Below are 19,232 nucleotides of genomic sequence, written 5' to 3' on the forward strand. Positions count from 1 at the left end.
AAACCATGTTCCTTCATTTCTTCTCTATGCCCAATAATCTTGACAAGAACAAATATTGGCCAAAATTTGAATCAAATAAGTTTTTTCTTTTCTTTTTGGGAACCGAATACAATTATACAAAATCTACAGTGAAATCAAATAAGTTTTTTCCTTTCTTTCCAACTATTATATTTTCATGAAGAAATTCACCATTTGATGAATATATTTCCTTTTTTTTTTTTTTTAAATTTTTATAAAACCATAGGTAGATTGTATTGGATTGTTTTTTTTTATTATTATTTATATATTTTATTTATAAGTACAAGTGATTAGGTAGGTAGAGGGTTTACACAAATATTCATTGGGCGTCTGGGGTTTTCGAACCTCTGCCACTTGGTGAAGGTGGGAGAGTTTAACCAATTGAACTATACCTCATTGGTATATTAGATGGTTTTGGTGGATGCCGAATCTCTACATTTAGAATTCATGCATTTACCTGCATTTCGTGATATTGAAACCATCCAAATAATCTAATGACTTAGATCAATCCGCATCAGCTAGCTAGGATTTTTTTTTTCTTTCCAAATGATGGTAATGTCGTTACTCTCTTCACAACCCTGAAACCCAAAAACCCAAACTTTCTCAAATGGCATCTTCTTTCCTGCGACTTAATCTCCAATTGCAGCACCTTTGAGCAATTTCTCTTCTTCTCTCTCTGAAATATCAAATTTAAAGTCAAGCAAATCAAACTCCAATTATTTGTTTTGGCTTTCCTTGGAAATATTGATAATTATAAGAGAAGTAGTTAGACATAGTGAGCCTCCTCCTTGGATCCAAGTTTGAATTTTTATATTCGTAGATTAACTTGAAATAATTTAGATGATAGTATATAAAAAAAACAATAATTAATTGGTTATCTTCTTAACATTAATAGGATTCTTAGCATCGTTACCCTCCTTTATTTAGATTTGTTACAATCCAATATTCTTTTCTGTTAGTAACTATTAACAAAAAGTATCATTTTTGTTATTTCATCACATTTGATTGAGGAAATAACAATTTTATCCTCCGTAGACAAAAAAAAAAAAAAATTTCCCTCCTAATTACTGAGGAAACAATTTTCTTTCCTTCTTATTATTTTTTTCCGGAGCTTTTTTTTTTTTTTTTTGGGTCAAGGTTGGAGGTAGTTCATTGATGAATTTTCAACATTTATGAACTTCATTTTTTTTAATACAAACAATAATCTAAACTATAAGAGAGGGGAATTTTACACACACACACACACAACTATGATGTCATGAGGATTCGAACTTGAGACATCTAGTTTACAAGTCAACGCAATTTTCTACTGTACTAGACTCGTATGCAACAGTTATGAACTTGATAGAAAGGAAGGATCGATTATGCATAAAATATTGGGAGCTTCACTAATATACACAAAATAGGGGCTGAAATTATATAATAATTAAAAACCTCGCATGAAATGCACTTTAGAGACACACCCAAAATTCATTTACTACATAAGAAATTGGTGTTGAAATTCCTATAAATTACGTGACTGCCATTGATCAACTTAAAAGAAGCTGAACACAAAAAACTTAAAAAGCATCCAAAACAAGCCCAACCTGATTTTATAAATAAAAAAAGATTTTGTCTTGAAAATCGTAGCTTCATTAACGCGTCATGTTGATTAATGACTATAATGTTCTACACCTTTACTATCATGTTGATTAATAGATGTAATGTTCCAGTCTAAGGTAATAACACTACTAGTTTTCTATGACATCCTATTTATAATGCATGTCTATCCCTATAATGTTCCAGTTTCCAATGACATCCTACTTCTAATGCATGTCTACCCTTGTAATGTTCCAATCTATAGTAATAACACTGCTAGTTTCCTATGACATCCTATTTCTAATGCATGTCTGCACTAGTAATGTGTTTAGGGTAATAACACTATTAGTTTCCTATGATATCCTATTTTTAATGCATGTCTACACTTCTAATGTGTTTAGGGTAATAACACTACTAGTTTCCTATGACATCTTATTTATAATGTATGTCTACACCTGTAATGTTCCAATATTGGGTAATAACACTGTTAGTTTACTGTCATGTTGATTAATGGTTGTAATGTTCCATTCTAGGGTAATAACACTACTAGTTTCCTATGATATCCTATTTCTAATGCATATCTATCCTTGTAATGTTCTAGTCTATGGTAATAACACTGCTAGTTTACTGTCATGTTATTAATAATCTGTCATAGAAGTAATTGTTAAACAAAAATGAGATCCATAACTGAAATAGTAACAAAAGATAAATTGATCATCAAAACTTAAAATACATTTCGAAAATGAACTAAAATCCGAAGAGAAACACATAATTAAAGCAAAAGATCAATAATCTCAAGTTCAAACCAAATGACGACGACAACGATGATGGCGAAAGAGGAGTAGAGCTAGAAGTATCTTATCGAGATTCGTTCGAGGTTTCGAACAATCCGAAGAAAAAAAATATGAATAGAAGCATGGTTTTAGAACAAGAAATCGAAGGTGAAATATTGAAAATTGTAGATCAAAGATGAATAATATAGTTGGACCTGAGACTGAGTTTTTTTTTTTTTTGGCAACTCTGGTCTTTCAAACTCAAATCCATAGTACAAGGGTAATATATGTATTTTACACACACAAATAAACTAAAAAATAGCTATTAAATTGAAAAAATCGATAGTTGTTGATTTTTGGGGTTTTTTTCGATGTGTTTATAATTTTTAAGTGGTATAGAGTTTCTTTATAAGATTATGTCTAAGATTGATATATAACTAAATTTGTATAAAATATATTCATGTTATTTTAAGTTTTAACAATCATAAAAATATTTAATATTTTAAGCCTCCACTTTTAGATGTAATTAATACGTCATCCAGGTAGTTAAATGAAATTTTCTTGAAACGAACACCGAGCCTGGCTTTGTTTTTATCCTCATCATTGCAAGGTGGCAAGTGGTGAAAATACACAGGAAGATATGGGCCAACCCGTGCTGGACACCAAATGACCAAATCATCCCCAACAGACATCGACCTGGGCCAATACACAAAAATAGCACGTGATTTTTTCACCCCCCAAAAAAGAAAATTAGCTGATATCATTTCTACTATAAAAAAGCCTCCCCTATACATCACACTCAGGCTCAGCAAAGCTTCACTCATGGCAAAAATGACATCCCCCAGCAACACTCTCTTCTTCTCCCTCCTTCTCTCCCTCTTCCTCACCCTCGCTTTCTCCGACGTAATTCACCTTCACCTTTGCTTTCACCTTTCGTCGTTTTCTAATTAAATTTATTTTGTATACAAGCGGTATTTAATTTAATTTTTTTTCACAGGACCCGGATTGCGTGTACACGGTCTACGTTAGGACCGGGTCGATCTTAAAGGGCGGGACGGACTCCAACGCCAACGTCCGGCTCTACGACGCGTATGGCTACGGGATCGAGATCCGGAACCTCGAGACATGGGGCGGGTTGATGGGTCCCGGTCACAACTACTTCGAGAGGGGCAATTTGGACATTTTCAGCGGCCGCGGTCCCTGCCTCCAAGCCCCCATCTGCGCCCTGAACCTCACGTCCGACGGATCCGGCCCCCACCACGGCTGGTACGTCAACTACGTCGAGGTCACCTCCACTGGGGCCCACATTCCTTGCAGCCAACAGCTCTTCACGATCGAGCAGTGGCTGGCCACCGATACGTCCCCGTACGAGCTCACCGCTGTTAGGAACTACTGTAACTCGGATGACGACGGTGTCCAGAAACGGCGTCATACTCACCCCATGATCCGGTCCGGTTCGAGCGGTTTGGTTTCTGCTGTTTAATAGTGGGTGTGTTTGGATGCGGGTTTAATTAGTATCTGTGTAAGCATAATCTGGCTGTTGTGCTTGTTATGGTGGTTAGTACAGTAGGGATATCGGATTATCCATGCTGTTCAGCTGAGTGGCGCCGTTGAGTTTCTAGACTATATTTGGCCAAATAAAGAAAATTAGTTATGGGGTTTATTATTATTTATTAGCATATTAATTTGGATAAGCACTGATCTGTGAAGTTTAGTAATGAGAATGAGACAGGTTGTGAATTTGCAGGAAATTTTATAATTGGGTGTTTGGGTGTCGATGGGATCTGGCGAAGAAAAATATTCTGGCAATTTGTCGTGGTTGTCTTAAATAGTCATTAATGGCATCTAAATATCAACTATGATTAATTAAAAGGAATCGACCCAAAAAAAAATCAAAAATCAAAAGGAATATGCAAAGGATATGCATAATTAGTCCTTTAAGATATCATTGATTGTTAGTGGAGTCTAGCGGAGTGAAAAAGACATTGAAATGAGACCTTCCTGCCAAAGTGAAATGTTTCTTCTCCTTGGGCTCCTAGCAAGGGCCCCAAAAGGGATGGGTACGGTTCGGTTTGGTCTGTTTTAACTTTAAAAATAAAAATTCAACCAAATAAAATAACTAGTTTTCTTTTATTTTGGTTCAGTCTGTTCAATTTTATTTAGTTTAGGCTGGACAGATTTTTTTTTCTTTTCTTTTTTTGTTGGGCTTATCCTTTCATGACTCAACTCCCCTTGCATGAATCCATCTACAACTCATAGACAAACAACAAAGAGATAGTGGATGGCATTGGAGGCATGGAGTCTTTGACACCGTGAGGAAGACGATGGAGATTGAGATCGTGACGAAGATGAGGGAGGGTGAGAGAGATGAGGAGGATAGGATTTTGGTATTAAGTTCATAGGAAATTGAGTTATATACCAATATATTTGCCAATATCATATAACTGATCCAGTTTGGTTTTTAAGTGGCAAAAACCGAGAAACAAACTTATTTTTTCGTTTTCTCCCAAATCGATTCAGTTTGGTTCATCGATTTAAGGTGCCCACCACTATCAATTACATTAGGTGGACAGCTGAGAATTCTATGGTTACAAGATGTCATGATTAACTGGATGGGGGCTATTTATCCAAATACTTACTGCTAAAGTAGTTTGGTATATTATTGCTCAGACATACTATGACGGATCTGGTATGTCTCAGATCTATGAACTTCACTAAATAATGAAGGATTGAATAATTGTGAATGATTTTATATTTCTCCAAGTTGGTGTGTGTATATATATATACACACACAAGTACAAGTTGACTTTTCCTATTAGGAAAAGTAATTAACTAATTACAAGGAATCCTAACTAGGTAACTATTCTAATTAGGTAATATGAATTACACCAGGAAATCACGGATCACGGATCTCTGAATTATGGCTCATGCCAACACTCCTCCTCAAGTTGGTGTGTAGATATCTCCTAAGCCCAACTTGTCAAGTGAGTCATGAAAAACCTTTGCTGACACTGCATGCATCAAGACATTTGCCAGCTGTTCTTCTGACTTTACAAATGGTATATCGATTAGCTTATCTACTAGCTTCTCCTTGATATAATGCTTATCCACTTCAAATGCTTAGTTATGTCATATTGAACTGGATTATTTGCTATCTCTCTTGCAGCTTGGTTGTCAAAGTAAAGCTCCATGACTTTCTTTGGTGGAAAACCAATTTCAGACAAGAGTATCCTTAGCCAAAGAAGCTCACAAACTCTGTTATGCCCTTGTATTCTACCTCAACTGAAGATCAAACCACTACATTTTGCTTCTTACTTCGCCATGTAAACAAATTACCCTAAATGAAAGTGAAGTAACCTGATGTAGAACGTCTATCTGTTATATTGTCTGCCCAATCTGCATTTGTATAACCCTTGACATCCAAATGTCCCAGTTTTCTGAATATCAAGCCTCATAACTGGCGCTAAGTGTTCATCACTAGGTGAATGCATGAATTGACTAATAACACTAACTGTATATGCGATATTTAGTCTGTGCAAAAGATAAATTAGTCTTCCCACTAAACTACGATATCTCTCCTTGTTGGTTGATACTGGATCAGGATAGATTGCTAGGTGATGATTCTACACAATAGAGGTTTCAGCTGGTGCACACCCTAACATACCATTGTCTATCAACAGGTCTAGAACATACTTCCTTTGAAAGAGACAAGAACTAGTACCAGAGCGAGTTACTTCGATTCCCAGAAAATACTTCAAAGCTCCCAAGTCCTTCATCTCAAACTCTAAGGCTAAGTACTTCTGTAATTTGCCCATTTCAACAACATCATCACCAGTAACTACCATATCATCGACATAGATTATCAACAAAGTAATCTTACCATCCATACATTTGATAAATAGGGTATGATCCGAGTTACCTTGATGATATCCATACTTCTTCATTGCTTCAGTGAACCCAAACTATGCTCGTGGAGACTGCTTCAATCCATAAAGGGCCTTTCGAAGCCTACACACCTTCCTACTGTTATTAGACAACCCATAACCAGGTGGCATGTCTATGTACACTTCTTCTTCTAGATCTCCATGTATAAAGGCATTCTTCACATCGAATTTCTTGAGAGACCAATCTAAATTAGCTGCTAAGGACAATAGAACTCGCACTATATTCATTTTTGTCACTGGTGTAAACGTATCCTAATAATCAACTCTATACGTTTGTGTATACCTTTTGGCCACAAGTCTTGCTTTATATCTATCTATTGTGCTATCAGCTTTGTGCTTAACTGTGTACACCCATCGACATCTAACAAGTTTCTTTCCTTCAGGTTGCGAAACTATCTCCCATCTTCTATAAGGCCTTCATCTCCACATTCATTGCTTTCACCCATTTTGGGTCTTGAAAAGCTTCTTCCAAACTATTAGGAATTTTAATTCCTTCCATCTGACTCACAAATGCTTTAGCTTGAGGAGACAATATGTGTGTGGAGACATAATCAACAATGGCATATTTCACCTTGCCTTCTAGTAAGAATATGTCTGGTGGTATTCCCTTGTTTGCTCGTGCATGTAAATTTTTTTTTCTCACAATTTTAACAATATTTTAAGAAACATTGGGATATAAAGGACTTACCTCAACGATGTTCAGTGGAGCATGAACAGTATGTTCGAGAGAGGGGCTCACTGCTGACCGATTGGGATTGCGATGTCATGTTCGCCTCGACTCGACTAGACTAGTCAGCAGCCTGCTTTTAGCAGCTGGTTGGCTCGACTCGGTTGAGTTAAGCGGTTCGGGTTCGAGAGCACTATTTTGTGCTTCTTTTCCCTGTATTTCTATCTCAAACCAATTATGTGTTTCCTTTACTGTATTCTCCCACTAAAAGACACAATTGGGTATGTCTTACAGAAAAAAAAAAATCTCATTCTCTACAAACGTAACATCCATGGTAACATAAAAGCGGAGACTGGAGGGATGGTAACATCGGTAACCCTTATGTTGAGATGCAAACGCCACACAACTAAAAATGGGCGAAGTGAGATTAAGATAGGAACATGAGCAGCCAATGTCTGGTGTAGTGTTTTAAAACCTAAAACACTTGAAAACATACGATTAAGAAGGTAGATAGCATACTGAATAGTTGTAGTCCAAAGGGTTTGGGGAACATGCGCCCCACCCCAATAAAGAGAGCTGGGGAAATCTCAAGAATATGACGATTTTTGCATTCAGCCACACCATTATGTTCAGGAGTCCGGGGACACATAGATTCATGGAGAATGCCTTTTTCAATGAGAAGTCTGGGAGTGTATGGTAAACAAATTCCTCTCCATTATATGAATGAACAACTTTAATCGAACAAGAATATTGAGTTTGAATCATTTGGTAAACTTTTTTGAATAAACCAACTTCACTTTTATGCTTCATAACATAAAGGCAATTTAACCAAGTACAATCATCAATGAAGATCACAAACTACCGAATACCAAAAAGAGTAGTAATCGAAGATAGACCCCAAACATCTGAATAGATTAAATCAAAAGGAGATGTGTTTTTATTCAACCTAGGTGGATAAAAAGTCTGGTGACTTTTTGCAAGAATACAAGTCTCACATTGAAAATCAGAAATTTTTACTCCACTAAATGGAGATGGAACCAAAGACTACAAATAACCAAAGGAAACATGACCCAACCGCTGATGCCATAACCAAATCTTCTTATGCTTCTCCTTGACAACGCCCCGAACCTAATGAACACGACCCGGTGCAATGTCATCCATATAGTAAAGCCTCATTTTCTTAGTACCACGCCCAATGATCCCCATGGCTAAACAACCTAAAGCAAACAAAAGGAAGAGAACTTAAGCATGCAGCAATCTAATTGCTCGATAACTTCCTCAACAGATAATAAATTATGGTACAAAGCAGGAACAAGCAAAGTTTTATGTAAATAGAGGGTAGGAGTAAGAGTGATGGAACCAACCCTAGTGACTAAGTTAGATTCTCCGTTGGTAGCAACCACATTTGTCTTGGTAGGAGTAGTTATATAATGAAAAAAAGGATTTATCATAGGTCATATGATCAGTAGTACCAGAATCGATAATCCAACATGTATCTCGTTAGTCAAAAAGCACTAAAGATTTTCCTTGGTTACCTTAGCAGTCAGCAAGCTCTGGAATGGATAACGAGAAGAACGAGTAAAAGAATCATCAACTAAAGAAGTTGTCGTGGGCGAGGTTCAGACACCCAAGGTAGCGCCAACGACCGGGCAGACAGAAGATTGGCCGACGGTGATGACAACAGCTACATCGCTCCCACCATTCTTTTTTTCTTCTCATGTGCCTCATTTCGTTGCTTTTGGTGTTCAAGGAACCACTCAGAAAACCCATTCTTATGAAAACACCTGGCCTTTGTATGACGGTTCCCATTATAGTAAGTACAATGCATGTTTTTTTTTATTCCTTAGGGGTTGGACGAAGAAAAGAAAAACTAGTAGTAGGGGCTTTGGAAACCACTACAGCAGATGATTCAGTCTTTCCATCATTCTTGAGCATCGTTTCCCAATATTAGGCCTCTTTTCAAACCAAAGCAAACAACTCCTCCAATTTTGGCAGTGGTCTCAACCTCAACAAATCTCCTCTAATTTTATCAAACTCATCATCTAGACGTGCAAGAAAACTATAAATACAATATTTATGTATCTCAGCCTATCGAATCTCACATCATCAGGGCACTTGATGTTGATTGGACGACGACGGTCTAGTTCCAATCAAACGGTCTTGAGCTCAGCAAAGTAGGATGTAATATCGCGACCTCCTCAAGTATTACGAGTTGCTTTACATTGTAATTCATAAATCTGCAATCATTAGACGTGTCATAATACATTTGGGCTGCACTCTCCCAGACATCTTTAGCTGTTGATAGATCTAAGAACAATTCTACCAAATCAGGTTCCATGGTTTTTATCAACCATCCTTTAACAATGGAGTCCTCAATACACCACGAATCAAAGCTCAGAGCATCTTCCTCTACTTGAGCCACCTTCCCTGTCAAATAACCTCTTTTTCCTTGGCCTAACACATGAAGCAACATCATCTTCGACTAAGTGCTATAATTCTTTCCATTCAACCTTATGGTGAATGAGGCAGCGGAAGTATCATTGCAAACTGTAACAATTGGTTGCGCCATGTGAAGAGTTTTGAAGTTTTCTGAAGCACTGGATTTTGCAGCGGCGGTGGGGGTGTCTAGGGTATCTTTGAAAACCATGGAGAGAGAACAAGTTTTCGGAGGGTAGGTTGCACCGGCTAGGATCGGCGGGTTTGTGTTTTTAGGGTCTTTTGTTGCACTTGGTTTGTAACGACAAGGATGTTGTCACTGTTTTGCGGCTTTTTATTATTATTTATTTTTGTGTGTTTGGTTGCCGTCGGCAGTAGAGGGTGCCAATGGCTAGGTGTTTGTATTTTTGTTTGAGAGACCGTGGTTAGCCAGCTTTGATACCAACTAAACACAGAAGGATTGAATAATTGTGAATGATTTTATATTTCTCCAAGCGGAGAATATATATACAAGTACAAGTTGACTTTTCCTACAAGGAAAAGTAATTAGCTAATTACAAGGAATCCTAACTAGGTTAACTATTCTAATTAGGTGTAATTCACTAGGTAACTATTCTAATTAGGTAACATGAATTACACCAGGAAATTAGGAATCACTGAATCCTTGAATTATGATTCACGCCAACACTTACCTGCCGCATTCCATATGAGATTCGTGTTGGCTGCACCATTTTGGGTTAGAGAGACACAGCTGCTCTTCTACCGATCACACCAAGAAAAAGATAGTACTTCGGTTACTGTGGATGCTGCACAGCAGAGTGATCATGAACAAAAGTTTTATTCTCTTTTTCTCTGTCTATTCTTGAGAGTGTGAGCTTCAGTGTATTTGGTGTCTTGAAATTTTGAGTGATTAACCATACTTAGTCATTTCTAAGTTGGACGTAAAGCCGAACAAGTATAAATCTATGTGTTCTTGTTGGTTTGCTTGGTTTGTTTATTTATCTCTTACTTGTCTTTGTTTGTTTCCATTCACACTTGCACATTTGGTTGAGCTTTAGCACAAGAAATAAGAACAGAAAAGTGTTAACATTGGACCCCTTAAGCATAAAGCTTTCCGTTCTTCCCAAGCCCTCATAATCATCAATTAATTGGGTTTAAAAGGTTACATTGCAGGTGATGCGTACATGTATGCCACCAGATGTGGCCTTTGAAATTGCCCCAAGTTCATTCAGACTCAACATTTCGAAGATGGAAAATTATAGGATTTATAGCTCCGATGAACAACCATTGCATGACAGTGAAGCACTTAAATCCCTAAATATAGCACAGGGTCGAAAAACATGTGCGGCTTTCAGAAACGAAGAATTCAAGATTTGTTCCAAATATATTTTAACATTTTTTTTATAAGCAGTATCAAATACATTTCCCAGAAAGAATTGCACAAATACAACTTTACATGAAAAAGAAAAATTGGGTCATGTATTTGTGTTACGTTATATCAGTTGCCACCTTCATCCCCTCTTTGAAAAATCATCTACTTTTGCCTCTCCAACTTGAACTTTTGTGTTTCTCCTCTTGAGCTCCAAGAGCCATACAATTGCGGAAGGGCAGCTTCTTTCCTAACAGCCTCCTAATTATACTGCATTGGCTTCTTTCCATTCTCCATCTCTAAGGTCTCTCTGGCTATGCCTCACCTCGCAGTTTCTTGAGCTGTTGCCGGGCTTCAGACAAAGCGCGGCTTACCTCCTCGTCCCCGGGTGTTTCCTTAAGCAAAATCTCGTAGTCTTGTATTGAAGCTTCCCATTTTTCCAACTGCATGATACATCATCATTGAAACATACCAATTGTCACAAATAACATAATCAAAGAGCAACCAAAAGCAACTTGAATTTTTCTTTTTTTGTTGTTTGAAAGATGTGTATGTATTAATGAGCGAGCACATATGGTCACCTTGGCATTGCAATCTGCTCTTCTTAATCTAGCCTTGCAGTAAGATGGGCGCACATTGAGGGCAGCTGTACAGTCCTCAATTGCTTTATCTAATTGACCAAGTTTTGACCGACAAGCACCACGGTTGCATAACAACACCGAATTATAAGGGTCGTGCTCAAGTCCCTCCCCATAGGCAACGCATGCCTCTGAGAATCTTGCTGTCTTGAAAAGCTCATTGCCTTTTGATCGAGATACCGTAACAGCTCGAGCCTTCCTCGCCACCATGTTTGCTTCCCTGTTGTTTGAGTCAAGACGGGATGCTCGTTGAGCTGCCTCCAATGCATCATCCAATCTGTCAAGCCATTGGAAACCAATAAACCAACTATTTGAACAATATTCTTCCTTTTGAGTAGTGCATAAGCATTTGCATAATTATGCTCTTGCTTTCTATAACTTTATCGTGTGACACTATGCACAATGATAAATATAGGTACTTTTAGAGTAAAAAACACAGTACCTCCCAGCAACCATATCCACCTGAGCCCGTGTTGTTAACAAGTTCGCATTACCAATAGGACCGAAAAATTTAGAGCAGGCATCTACTTCAAAATTTGGACCCCTGGATAGTGCTTCATCTGCTTCTTGGTGCCTATTGAGCTTCAGTAAGGCCTCAGCTTGCAAAGCATATATCTTTGTAGAGTAACAAACAAAATATGTACTCATATTAGTATACATAAGTGAGCTTATCTACATATATATTTTTGTTGTCAAATACATAAATGCTTCTCAACCGTTAAATTTGATATGGACTTCTGAGGTGCATCTCATCTCCTCATAGCGTTGAGAAACAAGTTCGTATCCAGAGGATGTTTAATGGAGAATAAGAGAAAGGGAAATCTAATAAAGATGGGATTGGAATTTGATAATTCTATGGCTAACCTGTGGTGCTGAATCTGCACCAGCTAATATAACGTTTTCAGATGCCTTTATGAGGGTGTTCCAATCTCTTAACCTACGAGCCTCAGTGCACTTGTTCAGAAGGGCCTGAAGAGATTTTACTTTAGCAAGGTCCTCTTGATCAGCCTCTGGTCCAGAATGTTTGTAGTGATACAAAGCTTTATCTGCTTCCCCTAACCTACAAGCACACAACAAATTAACTTTTACAAAAAAGATTGCAACTCCCAAATAACATTAACATGTGGAACTTTATGCAGTTTAAGTTGTACCTAAAATATAATGTTGCCAGACGATGATGAGCCCTGTGATACTGGGGCTCAATCCGAATGGCTTCCCTGCACTCAAAAACTGCCTCGAGAAGTTGACCTAGAGCGGTTAATGCAGCACTCTTGTTGCTCCTATAAGAAGCCTTATTGGGGTCAATAGAAATTGCAGCATCGTATAAAGCCAAAGCCTCTGCAAACCTCCCATTCTTGTAATCTTCATTGCCCATGATCTTCAAAGTTTCGGGGTCCATTCTAGTCGACAATGCCCGGCATAAGGAAGCAGGCGGTTCTGTGACACTCTGTTTCTTCTCTTCTTTAGCAGCACTCATCTTTCCCACATTTACATTACTCATCATAGGGATTTCTTCTCTTGCTGTCTTTGGAAGATAATCAAGAACATTATTTGAGTTTGCATTTCCACCACCTCCACCAGGTTGTCTCAAATTACCCAAATTGCCAAAAAGCATGACATTGCTGGAGGAAGCCCTTACAAGTGTATTGCTCCCTTTTGATTTTTGATGATCAGCAATCATGCTATCAAGCTCACCAGATATACCAACTGCCTCCTTTGGCACCCTTTTGCCTTGGTTCACATAACCTTGGCTTGGGGCCATTTTGCTTGGGGCTGATGAGGAAACCATTGGACCTGCTTGTGCTGCTGCTTCTTGAGGTGGCCTACCATTTCTACCCTGAATATTTTGCTGCAGCTGTTGCTGTTGCTGTTGTTGTATAGGAGGTGCCCTGTTACTATATTGGGAAGGCTTTGTGATAGGTTTTGATGGAGGAGCATCTGATGGATTGGCTGATGAATCAAGGAAGGAAGCCTCATCAGAGCCACCACGCCGCCGTTTCGAATTTGGAGTGCTTGGTGTTTTGACAAATGTGGCATTGTTATTATTGGCCACAGGAAGAGAACCTGTAGAAGTTGTTCTTCTTGGCCAAAAACTATTTCTCCCAAAAACAGCACTCAATATGCCACAGCCTGATTTCTTCTCCGGCGACTCTCCCATTTTTTTTCTTTTATTGTTTATGTCCCTTTCAAGTCCCTGATCAAATTCTGTGCATGGTGTGATGATGTTACAGCAATTGGGATTTTCTGTGTACCATTAACAAAACCAAGGGAAGAGCATGAGGTGCATGAAATGAAAAAGATGTATGAGAATTGGTAGAGTTCAAGAGAGAAAACCAAGTTGAACCCAAGATCACATTTTGGAGAAGAATTAAAAAAAAAAAAAAGCACAGGAAAAGAAATCAAGAATTAATGAAAAAAATGAGAGAGGACCCAGGAGATTATTTGCATGGCCTCCTCCTCCTGGAGCTTGAGTGGCTCTGATTATTATTATTAATTAGAGACAATGCCTCCTGGATTTCTCTCTGCTCTGTGCAAGAGAGGTGAAATTGGATTGCATGATTAAAACAAGGGGCAGGGAAAGAAATGGGAATAAATGGCAGGAAAAGAAAATAATAGATTACGGGTTTATTGTTTTATAAAAAACTGTAATAGCTGGTGCTGAATCTTTTTCTCAATTTTCATATCTGGTTTCTGTTTCTGGTTCTGTTTTTCATTTTTCATTTTTCATTTTCATTTTTATTTTTTTTTTGGTTTTCTCTCATTGTCTTTGCTTTGGGTTTCTTGTGTGGAAGCAGAAGACCCGGTCTTGCGTTAAATGATGATCTCTAGAATTTTAGACTGACTCACCCCAGCCTTGTCAATCTGTCATGGCCCTTGTTTTCTTTGAGGAGGGCACGTCTTTGTTGGTTTTCAACATCCCACGTATGAAGCCAGTTGTGTTTAATAACAGTCATGTATAAATACATTTTTGTTTAAAATACCCAAAAAAAAAAAAAAACAAGAAATGGAAATTGCAGAACATCTCATATTTGAACTGGGAATATACCCTATTTATAAATTAAAAAAACTAAGACCTAATTGAGTTATTGACCTAATCACCAACTGCTTCTTGAATTGATTGAGAAGTGGTTGAGTTTTGGTAGAATGGTTGTGGCTTTTCTATGTTAAATCTGCAAACTTAAAAGAAGCCAGGTCAAAACAAGGTGTTGAAAAAAAAAGAAGGAAATTCCGGGAGACATACTTTTGATGGTGTTCTATAATCGTCGTTAAAAGTATTTTTCTGAATCCTTTTAGTTGACAGTATGAGAAAGCATAAAGGGCTAAGATTGCCACTATTAAGAAGATGAAGGTAAGGATTCAGGAAGAAAATGCTGCTCAATTTTGAGTTGAAATAGGAGAATGCTGTCTTGTGATTGAAGAATTATTCTTCAAGTATGAAGCCTTTTCAAGCCTTTTGGTGTTCATGGCTCTGAGACCATCAACATTTAGAGCATGCATTGCATAGCAGAAATGGAAGAACGAGCTAAAAACTTCTTTTGCAGCAATATATACGTTCTTTCGTAAAATCTTTATTTATATATAAAGAGACTGTATATTTAGAGGAGGATAAGAGTAATATTTAGTTAAGATAGTTAGAGTAAAGCTGGAAAACGTTGACCACAAAAATAACAATTTTAAAAATAAAAAAAAAAAAAACTGGAGAACCAATTTCTTGAAGCCTCTGCTGCTCATCCTGCAATGAACTGTAGATGCATAGCACATTGCAGCAATGACTTAGGTCTAGGACTGATTTCGTTTTTTTCAGAAAGAAAAAAGAAGAAAAAAAAAAGGTCGCTATCCGGTTGTAACCCATTGTTTCTCATTCCTAATGGATTCACAAATTAGGTCTTGATATCCTAACAATTTGAAAAGCAATACATGTTCTTGTCTATAACCAATGAAGTTAAGCTGAATTGAATTTGAGGTAGCCTTTAAAACAAATATGACATTGCTACTCAACTTTTCTATATTCTTGTCGGATGACTATTCCGAATCAAGAAACTTAACACATTCTACAAAAGCTCTAAACTACTGCTTAGTCAAGAGCGACATTTGAATTCTGTCGTATGTATGCCTGAGAGAGAGAGAGAGAGAGAGAGAGAGAGAGAGAGAGAGAGACGGGGGGAAGTGGAATGAAAAATCTCCATTACGCTTCACAAAACTTTCTAGCTCTTGTCAGTTGAGGTTCTTTTCACTTCTTTTACAATTGCTTCTGACAGTTCATCTGCATTGTACTCTACACCAAAGCATCTCACAACTTCCATGTTTGGGTTCATCAAATACCTGGTTGTTTCAATGCACATTAAAGCCACTTTGAGCTCATATACCAGAAAGCTGAAAAGGGAAAGATTTTAGCAAGTGGCTCACATGTTATGGGAACACTCAACAAGATAGTCATCGCCCTCTTCTTCAACCTTCTTAAAATAAGCACGGTATTCCTGAGCCATCTGCCTTATAGCTGATACAGGTCCAGTTAACCCTACAATCCTTGATTCAAACTCTGTCCACAAAAACGTTGGGTCAGGTGATAGGGGAAGCCAAAACGAGATATTAGCAAAACCATCTGTATTTAAATAATTAGCATAAAGAGTACAAATATTCCACTGTAAAAGAATTCAGACCTTTAAGGTAGGCACGGAGATGAGAAGGGGTATCACGTTGTGGATCAAGTGTAACAAATACTGGTAGAATCTTAAGGTTATGTCTCGATTCTTGTACCCGAGAAAAAAAAAAATTGGTAGCACGTCAGTGGTCCAACAACAAAATAGTATTCAAATATAAAATGTTAATAAAGTGTCAACCTAACATGTTTATGGCCTTGGCCATCATCTGGAGTTGTTCCGGTCCAACATCAGGAGAAGAAGTATATCCAAAATGGAGAAGAACCCAGTTTCCTAAAAGATTTCGTTCAGTGACAGTGTGGTTCTCCGTGTCCACTAAAGTGAAGGGACCACCGATTATAGGGCCCCTGAGATTGTTTACGCATGGGCAGTTACCCTGACCTGCTAAGATGGAGAAAAAGTAAGAGAAGGATGTTGCTTGGTCTTAGAAAACAAAGTCATTTCTCCATCATTCAATCAGGAAATGTACTTGCAGATTCATAGTACATTCTAAATACCTAAGTTAGTAGTTCAATTAATATGGGAGAACAGAGTTTCGATGGAAGACTAAGCTCGTTATGAATTTCCCTGCAGATTTTAGACAAAAATTGAAGTTTAAACCAATGGGTATATACTGAACAGCTAGCATGCACATTGTCCTACGATGAAAAGATATTATAATTGTCTCCATTCCAACTGATTTTGAATAGACTATAGCCCAAGCACAACAATAAGTTCACCATACTAATTGATTATCCTGCTCAATTCATCATACAAAAGCTAGAAAAGGAACAAAAGATGCAGTCCTGCATTAAGAACAATTTGACCCCGCAAAGTAAATCCAAATTGAGGCGAACATAGCATTTCTGCCAGCAATATTTTGTTACATTATAAAGCTAAAAATCATATTAAACATTTTCACTATTCTACAAACTAACATTAATGAAGTACCTCAATAAGAAAATGTAATGAAGACTAACCCAGTAACACTTCGATTAAATAGTCCAATTGCATCCTTTTAAACAAATAATTGGACAGCCAATATCCTAGAGGTTTCAGACTGGAGCCACTAAAATCATCATAAGACCTCTTGTCTCGCACATAAGGCCAACATCAAATGAATCTCTTAACAATTCAAACATTTTTTACAGTCAGAAGCAAAGATTCTTAAATCACTAAAATGCACTATCTTTGATAGCTAAAATTAGCTATTTAGTTTGAATGTTGTGTTATCCAAACAAAAAATACAAAAAAAAATCCACTGAATGCAACAAAATATGAAGGAAGAACAAGAAGACCAAATTAATATGAAAAAGGCCACATAAATTAGTGAAAGTATCCACAACCATTATATCCTAGAGGTTTCAGACTCGAGCCACTTAATTCATCATTAGACCTCTTGCCCTTCACACATCAAGCCTAACATCGAATGAATTTATTAACAACTCTAAATGTTTCTTTACAGTCAGAAGAAAATATTCTAAAGTCGCTGAAATGAGCCATCTTTGCTATATTAAATTGGCAATTTAGTTTGAATGCTAACAAAATACGGAGGAAGAACAAGAAGACCAAACTAATATGAGAAAGGCCACATAAATGGGTCAAAGTATCCACAAGCATCATTTTCCAGATACCAACTTCAAATCAAAACCAGTTCCCTAGCAGTACTAAAGGTTGAAATAGTACCTTTTAAAGTTACTCTCCTCTCATCATTATAATGAATGAAAGTTGCCAACCCAGAAAAGAATAGTACACCAGCAGCCGGCTGAGAAAAAAGTATTTGATTAGCAAATGAAGGGACCTCAATCCAGGAAAGCATGAAACAAATGCTTATTGTTTAATATATCCATAAATGTGCATCTTGAAAGCAAGAAGATGTAGATAATATAACTGATAAGAGAACAAAAAGGGGAAGGCTGCATACAATAACATAGGAAGCCCTAGAGCGAGAAGCCGGTGGTGTTTCTACTGTCATCGGGGATCTAATACCTGTCTTCCCATTAGCACTTTTCGATGAATTTGCATAACTACGCGAATGAATTCTCTTAGGGAGGCCAGACCTATATCAGGCACAAATGATTCAGTAGAAACTCAGATGCTAAAGGAAACATGAAACAGAACTTTGAGCAGTATCCCCCAATTGGGCTTAGAATATGTCTTATGCTTGCCAAAAGGGTGAATGAACATTTAACACCGTTTCACATATAAGCGAGAAAAACCCCATTTAGGATTTTCTTAATCCCTTAAATTCAAACCCCCAAATAAACTTCAAACGAAACAACCCGAAACACCCACTTCAAATTAATGTTCAGAAATCCTATGCAAACTCCTGCTGGTAAAAATCCTGAGTACCAAAACATAGCCAAATGTCACATAGTTGACATTACCATTTGCTACCACAAGATATTTCTTTTCTTTATTTTTCAAAATGAGAAATTTGGATTGTGGTATCCATCACACTTCCATTGGACACTAATTCAGTGAAAACTGCTCTACCACCAAATATAGAATTTGCCCTTGCAAAATCAACTTGCAAGAAAACGGTGCTAAGAGCACATACACTATTTCAAAAGATACTTTATCTTTTCAACAAGATACATGTGGGGAATAATAAAGACATTTAACAAATATACAAATATGTATAAAGTATGCACACAAACATCAATATGAACTCAAAGAACATGTAATATAATCTGAATAGCATAAACCCAAAACTTTGAAACGAGTAATTCCAAAATAAAGATTGAATTTCAGCGATCCAGCAGAATTGCACGTCCCCTGAGTTAAAACACTAGAAAAGAAACCAAAATTCTCAAAAAGGGCTTCAGAGTGTGTACCTCCGTAGTAGATTGAAAACCTCTATTGAGCGTTGTTTGGCCGAAAAGAAAAGAAAACGAGAAAAGGGCATGGTTTCTAGGAAAATTTCTTGGGTGAGTTTTCTGTGAATAGCTGTTTTGAGCAAAACCCATTGGGTTTTGTATGACTAGCTCAAGCTAGCAATGCACGCGCTCGTTTTCCCTCCGTATTCTGTAAATTGCCTTCTATGGAAATATTTATTTTTTATTTTTTTTATTTTTCCTTTTTGGGTTAGCAAAAGCTAGGAAAGCCCATAAGCCCATTCCGAAGCGATCCATCCTCAAATTTTGTCTGCTCCGTTGAATCAGTAATC

The 19,232-nt window shown here is 37.4% G+C and overlaps 3 protein-coding genes across 6 annotated transcripts; 1 reads left to right on the forward strand and 2 right to left on the reverse strand.

The window, feature by feature from the left end:
• Positions 1-3,112: 3,112 nt before the first annotated feature.
• Positions 3,113-4,109, forward strand: PLAT1 (Lipase/lipooxygenase, PLAT/LH2 family protein). Its single transcript, XM_008235460.3, has 2 exons — positions 3,113-3,272; positions 3,367-4,109. The coding sequence occupies exons 1-2, from the start codon at positions 3,192-3,194 to the stop codon at positions 3,850-3,852; spliced, it is 567 nt and encodes a 188-aa protein (XP_008233682.2). The 5' UTR covers positions 3,113-3,191; the 3' UTR covers positions 3,853-4,109.
• Positions 4,110-10,772: 6,663 nt separating this feature from the next.
• On the reverse strand, positions 10,773-14,310 carry LOC103332722 (inactive TPR repeat-containing thioredoxin TTL3). The gene is made up of 5 exons (XM_008235471.3): positions 12,575-14,310; positions 12,288-12,483; positions 11,866-12,038; positions 11,367-11,700; positions 10,773-11,228 (listed from the first exon to the last, which is right to left on the reverse strand). Exons 1-5 carry the CDS (start codon positions 13,579-13,581, stop codon positions 11,100-11,102), a joined length of 1,839 nt encoding a protein of 612 aa, XP_008233693.2. The 5' UTR covers positions 13,582-14,310; the 3' UTR covers positions 10,773-11,099.
• A 986-nt stretch (positions 14,311-15,296) lies between these two features.
• HCC2 (Thioredoxin superfamily protein) lies at positions 15,297-19,074 on the reverse strand. Of its 4 annotated transcripts, none has more exons than XM_016794083.2 (7): positions 18,901-19,070; positions 17,988-18,123; positions 17,750-17,828; positions 16,265-16,468; positions 16,085-16,174; positions 15,831-15,963; positions 15,297-15,746 (listed from the first exon to the last, which is right to left on the reverse strand). In XM_016794083.2, exons 1-7 carry the CDS (start codon positions 18,969-18,971, stop codon positions 15,629-15,631), a joined length of 831 nt encoding a protein of 276 aa, XP_016649569.2. In that variant the 5' UTR covers positions 18,972-19,070; the 3' UTR covers positions 15,297-15,628. The 4 variants fall into 4 exon arrangements, with proteins under 4 accessions (XP_016649569.2, XP_008233704.3, XP_016649574.2 ...); XM_008235482.3 differs by having other exon boundaries at positions 16,265-16,465; positions 18,901-19,067; XM_016794088.2 differs by lacking the exon at positions 17,988-18,123 and having other exon boundaries at positions 18,901-19,074.
• Positions 19,075-19,232: the final 158 nt, after the last annotated feature.

This window comes from Prunus mume, linkage group LG1 (genome assembly GCF_029339155.1).
Source record: "Prunus mume cultivar Tortuosa linkage group LG1, ASM2933915v1, whole genome shotgun sequence".
NCBI lineage: Eukaryota > Viridiplantae > Streptophyta > Magnoliopsida > Rosales > Rosaceae > Prunus > Prunus mume.